This window comes from Peromyscus maniculatus, chromosome 2 (assembly GCF_049852395.1).
Source record: "Peromyscus maniculatus bairdii isolate BWxNUB_F1_BW_parent chromosome 2, HU_Pman_BW_mat_3.1, whole genome shotgun sequence".
Lineage (NCBI taxonomy): Eukaryota > Metazoa > Chordata > Mammalia > Rodentia > Cricetidae > Peromyscus > Peromyscus maniculatus.
This window is the reverse complement of record NC_134853.1, coordinates 172,258,882-172,266,115: the sequence shown is the minus strand read 5'-3', so window position 1 is coordinate 172,266,115 and position 7,234 is coordinate 172,258,882. Positions and strand designations below refer to the sequence as shown.

The window sequence follows — 7,234 nt, the reverse complement described above, 5'->3', positions numbered from 1 at the left end:
TAAACTGGAGTAGTTTTAAGGACCCTACACTCAGGAGTGCCTAGCCATGGGGAAAGTGATGGGGGCGTGTGTGTGTGTGTGTGTGTGTGTGTGTGTGTGTGTGTGTGTGTGTTCCCATAAGACTGAAGCTGGGAAAGAGGGCACTTTAATGCCAATCTGTGGAAAGTATAGGGGAAAGGAGGAAAGGGTGCCTGGAAGAGGGGGCAGGGCTCCAAAGTGGAGGTAATCTGGAGTTCCCGCTGACTTGAGTCCCTTGAGAGCATTGTGTCCTCAAGAGGCCCACCACATAACTTAATATCTTGCTCTTGGGTTCTGTCTGCATTCTGTGTCACTCACTGACTGGCAGGCTCATGGAGCACAGGGTTGAGGCGATACACAGCTCAACTGCCATATATCTGGACAGATTGAGGGAGGAGGCAGCCTTGTGCTGTATGTGCCTGCCAACAGGGTGGGCATGCTCTGGATGGGAGAGCCTGCTCCAGGGGGCAGAGCTCCCTCTGTGAGTGAGATGACCCAGCATCTCAGTCCCTGTCAGCGGGGTATGCCTGCCCTGCATTTAGGACACTCCACAAGGTTGTGGTCTTCTCCCCGTTCACAGGTGTGCTGCTGCTCCTGTAGTAAGCAAAACGAGTGGGATGGGCATGCTGTCACTGCTCACCACATCTAGGGAATCAGCAGGGACTTCAGGTGGCCACCGGCAGAGTAGACGGAAAGGGCAGGGCAGGGCCCACATCTGTGGCTTGTCATTCAGAAAACGTAGACACACCCAGCTCCTTCCCACTTCTTGTTCCATGGACTTTGACTTTGGGGTACCTGGACTCTGTGGTTCTAGGGTCCTGTGAACTTGGCCGACCTTCTGTGGCCTGCCTTAAAGTAAATGTCCTATCTGAGGCAGCGAACCATTCCTACCAGGTTCATGGCCTGAATGGAATGGGTCAGCCCTGACCCTAGTCAGTCACCTTGTGGGAGGGAGGGAGGGTATTGATAAATTAGCTAAATAGGTGCACTAAGGGAAGCAGGAGCCGGGGCAGATGCTTTCCTAGGTTTGACACAGCCAAGCCTCTTTTTGCTGCAACGAGAGGTCCACTGCAGCCCCCAGTTTCCATCTCAGTGGACAGAGCAAAGGACCTATACTTATTATGATGCCTCCCCCCCTCCCGGGAGCTAGTAAAAATCAGTGGCAGCCACCCGGGTCTTATTCACAGTGAGAGCACCAACAGCTCTGCATGCCCCTCTCCTCTTCACCTCCTACCTCTTGCCTTTCGCTTTTCTCTGTTAGAGGACCACCAGCAATCAGTCACCACCCCCCCATCCCTGTTTGTGAACGTGGTAGCGCCCACTGTCCCACCCCCAGTCATGGGGCCGGCCACTCCAAGGACAGACAAGAGACACAGACATGGAGGGCTTGATATTTTATTAGAAGCCTTTAGAGAAGTCTGTGGTCTCCCACATGACCAAGAGTTCAAATTCTAAGTACAAAATTGTGCCCACATGCACCCACCCACACAGAGGAGTCCTTTAAGGATCATCGTGGAGACCCCACCCTCCCAGACAGCCCACTATGAGCATGTATCAGACAGCCAAGGCCACATGAACCTTTAGGTGAGGTCCCATAGGCCCTATGCCCACACAGGCTGAGTGCTTTCCTATGAGGAAACGCCTGCAGTTCCGCCTTCACAAAAGGCAAGTGTGCCCAGGGCACAGCCCGCCTGCAGGGTGCTTGCCCAGCAGCAACGGGCCCTGAAGAAAGTCCTCTACAGGCTGGGGCACCAGCAAACCAACCCCTGACTCTACAAATATCATAGAACCCCCGGTGACCGGGAACTTCCCAGAAGTCACTTGCTGAAATGCATACACAAAACAACCCCATGGGGTTGGACACGCGGCAGAGGGTGGACTCTGATTATCCCCAAATGACAACTCTGCACATACATTCTCTAAGAATGACCCTTCTGCTGGCCAGCCAGCCTCGGGGAGGGAGCCTTCAGAAGAAGGTGGCGGCCAACCTGGGGCTGAACTGCGGCTGGGGAAGGTCTTCCCTACACCGAGAGGAACGAGAGGAACCGGCTTGTCTGTCCTCTGGTCCGCTCCAGGCACCCGTTGGCCGCGGGGTCACCAGGGCCGCCAGAGGCCGCAGGCTGGTTGGCGGGAAGTGGCGACTGAGGCAGCGGTTTTAGCCGGGGAGCGCGTCGGGTGGATCGCAGCGCCCGGCGCCGGCGGCTCCTTAGCAGGTGCGGTGGGAGCTGGGGGCCGCTGGAAGTGATAGAGCAGCTTCATCTGCGTGTCGCTGGCGGCGTGCAGGGTCAGGAACTGCACGGCCTCTTGCAGGCACCACGAGTAGCCCTCGCTGTAGTCCTGGTGCAGGCTCTTGGGACCGGCGGCGGCGGCGAAGGCTGGGGGGAGACGGGGTAGCATGAGTGGGGCGCGCGCGGTGGAAGACACCGGCGGGGAGCGGGAGGCGGGTGCAGACGCGTGGCTCACCTTTGCTGTGCTTCAGGTAGCTGACAGCCATCTCCAGGATGTCGGCCTTCTCCAGCTTGGAGTTGGGCTGGTGCCGCGCGAACTCCTGCTCCAGCAGCAGCTTCAGCTGCTCTATGCTGCTGTTGATGCGGTCCCGACGCATCTTCTCCACCACCGGCTTCCGCAGCTGCGGGAGGAGAGGCGTCAGGTGGGCGGCGGAGGCCAGAGGCCCCGGGGGAACCGGACGCCGCGCGCCGGACGAGTGCCACTTACTCTGTTTTTCTCCTTGGGACTGAGCATCTCTACCGCCACGGTACTTGGGGCCATGCCTGGCGCTCAGGAGGCGATTGGCGAGCGGTGCGGAGCGGAGCGGAACGGGCAAAGCCAGGCGTCCCGGGCTGGCGCGGCCCGAACCCCCGCGCGCCAGCCCTATATAGGCGCGGGCGGCGGCCCGGCGCCTGGGGCCCGGGCGCCGCGGCCGTTCCCACACTCGGCGGCCAATGACGGCGCCGGCCGCACAAAGGCGCCGGCCCATTAGCGCACGCTAAATTGCCTGTGAATTGGCGCGGGCACAATGGTCGCTCCCCGAGGAGCAGGTGGGCCGCGCGGCACAATGTCCGGGCTGTGGGAACGCGCTCGCCCTCATTAGCATCCCGGGGCCTGATGCTGAGAGCCCCGCGCCTCAATATGCTGCCTTTTCCCAGGCCGCGGGGAGGTGGGGAGGGCAGGAAGGAGTCCCCCCACCCCACCCCATTCTCTCCCTTCTTCTCTCCCACTCCCCAGCGGCTCCCCACCGCTGGCTGGCAGAGGCCACAGGCGCAGAAAAAGAAGTCTTACAATGAACAGACAGCGGCTTCCAGAGGGTGGGCACCCTTCCCATTTGGGACCTGTTGCCCACAGGCAAAATGTATTGAAGAGGGCCACACTCTCCCAAACAGGTGCTGCTGTCACGCTGTCTACAGGTAGAGGATGAGAGAGGGACTCAGGCGCTTAGCATCGGCATTACTACCTTTTATTGCCAGTCCCCAAACTGTCGCTTGGGAGGGGTGACTTCTCCAGAGCTAGGAATGGCTGGGTGTTAAGTGTGGAGCCCGCCAGGCATACTCCCAGGCTACCTGAATTTGCTTTGGGTAGTGCCTAGTGTGAAGCTCCATACCCAGGAAGTCTGCAGGAACCGCTGCACTCACAGGGTGTCTGGACTGCTCTTGGGCCATCGGTGCCCTTGGGGCTCTCTCTCCATCCTGTGTGGACCTGAGTACCACAGTGCATCTCCGAAATAGGAAGACCATGCCTCCTTCATGCTGTCTGTGATCTCTACTGTGTGGCTCCTTGGCTGCCCATAACTCCTCTCTCACCCCCCCCCCCCGTGTGTGTGTGTGTGTGTGTGTGTGTGTGTGTGTGTGTGTGTGTGTGTGTGTGTTCCTGCTTTACTCAGCATTTTGTGTGGGGGTGCAAGGTGGCAGGACTGAGAATGAGACCCTATATGAAAGCTGTGCCAGCATAACTGGGCCCCTTTGGATGAACTCAAAACTGTGGTGTCTGGCCAGCTGACCTGACTAGTCTCCACCCTAGAGGGAATGGCCATGTGGGAGAGCCCTCCACCTGTAACCTGCAACCTAAGACCTAGCCAGGTCCAAGCAGAAGGCTGGCATCAGAACACTGCAGCCAGAGCTGAAGCGAGGTTCTCTGGATGGAGGTCATGCATGTCTGACTGAGCCCAGGAACGAACGGAAGGGCACTAGGGACCATTGCTGTAAGTGGTCTCTGCCAGGCCTGCTGGTTACCGTGGATGAAACCATCTGCGACAGTGGGGTGGCTTGGCTCTGAGATAGCGTAGAATGGCCTGTCACGGCAAGATACAGGTACATATATTCACCTCCCCTAGACCTCGCCACACCCCTCACCCTGAGCTGGAGGCTCCTCGCTGAGGTCCTTGTTTGACGTAGAAGAAAGGAAGGAGGCTCAGAGCTGTATGCCCAGGCCTCTGTTTCTACAGTCCTGGGGATTGGCAGTGTCTGGTACTAAGTGGTGGGCAAGCAGCCCCCACAGACTGCAAAGGAGAGGGATTCCTGGTGGTGCTCAGCGGACTGTTGTTGGCAGCCCACAAGAGGTTCATGCCATATGGTAGTCAAATTTAGCCATGTTATGGATCTGGGCTCCCTGGGGGTAGAGAGGGCAGGATGACTTGGTCACCTATGTGCCGGTCCCATATGCTCTGCCAACTCAAGGCTCAGGAGCAACCAGGTGACCAGCAGAGGGCTTTGGGAATGCCAACCGAGCAGGGAGAGCCTGAAACCCACCTCCTGGAAACACAGTCTGAGCCTATGTGTGCCCTGACCATTTGCACCTGGCTGCTGCCAGCAAGGATCCAAGACTGTACTCAGATATAGGGGTCATCCAGGCCCAGACTTTGCTCCCCCAGGCTTCGGTGGGGACAGTTGACTGTGGCTTGTGTTCTGTACTCCCAGTACCTCCCCTGAACCAGCTCCTCACCCGAATGAGACGCGTGCCAGGAGATGTGGTCCAACCTCCATCCCACCCCAACTGCCCGCCCACCCGTGGTTGGTTAGGAGAGCGGCCTACTAGGGGTGAGGGTGGTGGGTGGGCCATGGGGAGGGCCACCCCCTCCTTGCTCCTCCTCACCACCCCCCTGAACCCGAGCAGCTTTGATCCAATTTTCAGTTGTGGGAAATATGAAATGAATGGTGTTAAATCCCAGCCGGATGAAAGGCTGGTTGCCTCCCCGAGTGCGGGCCAGATGGCAGCCTGGGCGGCCTCTGAGGCACACGCCTGGCCTTTGTGGGCCGTTTAACACTGTGAATGGGGCCAAAGTGTGGGAAACTCGCTGGGCTCCTGGCTCACACCATCCGACTTGAGTAGCTGCAAAGGGGGAGGGGTGAAGGCTGCCTCTGGCTGGCGGGCTTTGCCCTGCAGAAGCACTGTGGGATGGGGGAGGGGTGTAGGGATCCTCCTACCACCACAGCAGCATGGTTGCCCTTCACACACCTTCCAGAGCTTCCCCTATGAGAGTTCAGTAAGTCTGGGGGAGGGGGCAGTAGATGAAATGGAGCACGGTCTGGAGTTGGCAAGGCCCTTCCATTGAGTAATCACACTGTTTCGTAGATGGGGCAGGGGCTCCTGTAAACTGAGTTGCCATGGTTATGCAGAAAGTCACAAACCCTGTCCCTTCTTCATAAGCTGACTGAAGAGGTCCTTGGACAAGGAAAGGCTCTGGGGAGGCTGCAGGGCAATCTTCTGCTCCCAGTCTCTGAAGGAGGGCTCATTTTGGACAGGAGTACAGCATTGTGATAAACAGTTTGGAGGGCCAACAAAATTTAATGGAATTATTTTGTAATTCTGCTTCTGTGTCTATGCTCAAGGATTTAAAGCAGACTCACACATTCTCATGCTGGTGCTCACAGCTGTGCCATACACAGGAGCCAAGGAGCCAAGGCCACCCAAGTGTTCACAAACCACTGAACAGATAAGGAACAGGCAGAATATCCACAGAGTGGAAGATGGCTTGTCTGTACACAACGCAGGTGAACCCTGAGGATGTTATGCTAAGCTAAGGAGACAAGTCAGCCCCCAGAGGACAGACTCTGCATTACTCCAATTATAGGAGGGACCCAGAGTTGTCAAATCCATGGTCAGAAAGCAGAGCAGTTGTCAAGAGCTGGGGTGGGAGGAAGATGGGGTGGCGGTGTTCCGTGGGGACGGTTCTGGTGGGAAGATGAGCACGAGCGGCTGTGACAGCTGCACAACATCGTGAGTATATTTAACGTGCGAACAGCACTTAGAAGTGGGTGGATTTTGTGTTATGTGTATTTGGTCACAGTTGGGAAGCTGTCTAGAGAAGAGCCCTAGACAGGATCGTGACTGTGTGGAGGCAAAACTGTGGGGGGATGTCGGGTCCTAGGAGTGCCAGCACTGCCATCCCTCTGTCCTGGTTCCCAAAACATTTACAAGGGCTGGGTCTGGACTGAGGATGGCCTGGGAAAGGGAGGGGGCAGCCTGTTGTTTGACCTCAGAAGCCCTCATGGAGTCAGGGAGTAGAAACTGTGCTTTGAATGGGTGGCAGAAAGCCACTTGCCTGGGAGCTGGGAGCAAGGAAGTGACCTTATTTGCGATTGTGGGGACAGAGTCCCCTCAAGTCATGACCACAGCAGGTTTGTCCTCTGCTGAGCCCAGTTCTCATTCCACCTAGACTTCTGTCCTCAGTGTGCTGCTGCTGCAAGGAGATGCTTACTCCCCCTAGAGAGACCACCAGGAAGGGCAGTTGGCCACGGAGGAAGTCTGCCCTGAGAGACAGTGGCACACTCAGTGGCTGCTGAGTCTGCCTTGGAGGCTAGGAGGGGTGGGCTCTCTTCCACACTCCATGCAGGATCTGCAGTGCGGGAGTATTCGACTAAGAGTTCACCTGCACAATGCAGGGCATGGAACGCTGGACGTAGACCAGCAGTGAGAAGAGTTTCTGTCTTCAGTTCACATGGCCAGCAGCAGAGGTCAAGAGGCTTGCCAAGGCACGTGATCTGTGGCTCGGCTAACCCTGTGTGTCAAAACTGCCGGCCGGACACTCGCTAATGCAGTTGTCGTCAATTCCCAGTTTAGACTTGACTTCAAGGCACCCACCCACGAGTCACCCTCTTTTACTTGTGGACTACCAGCACAGTAAGATGGAGGTCCAGGCTGGGATTTTTGTTTGTGTGCTTGCTTGCTTGTTTAACTGAGACAGGGAATTGCTATGTAACTCAGCTGACCTCAAACAGGAGGT

At 57.2% G+C, this 7,234-nt stretch overlaps 1 protein-coding gene across 1 annotated transcript; it reads right to left on the bottom strand.

Moving 5' to 3' along the window:
• Positions 1 to 1,403: 1,403 nt before the first annotated feature.
• On the bottom strand, positions 1,404 to 2,904 carry Hes5 (hes family bHLH transcription factor 5). The gene is made up of 3 exons (XM_006992395.3): positions 2,734 to 2,904; positions 2,482 to 2,647; positions 1,404 to 2,393 (listed from the first exon to the last, which is right to left on the bottom strand). The coding sequence occupies exons 1-3, from the start codon at positions 2,785 to 2,787 to the stop codon at positions 2,113 to 2,115; spliced, it is 501 nt and encodes a 166-aa protein (XP_006992457.2). The 5' UTR covers positions 2,788 to 2,904; the 3' UTR covers positions 1,404 to 2,112.
• Between the last annotated feature and the right edge of the window lie 4,330 nt (positions 2,905 to 7,234).

Coding starts and splice junctions, on each gene's coding strand:
- Hes5 (XM_006992395.3), bottom strand. CDS start 2,787: ATGGCCCCAAGTACCGTGGCGGTAGAGATGCTCAGTCCCAAGGAGAAA. Junction 2,648..2,733: donor GTCCCAAGGAGAAAAACAGA/GTAAGTGGCACT, acceptor CTCCTCCCGCAG/CTGCGGAAGCCGGTGGTGGA. Junction 2,394..2,481: donor CTACCTGAAGCACAGCAAAG/GTGAGCCACGCG, acceptor GTCTCCCCCCAG/CCTTCGCCGCCGCCGCCGGT.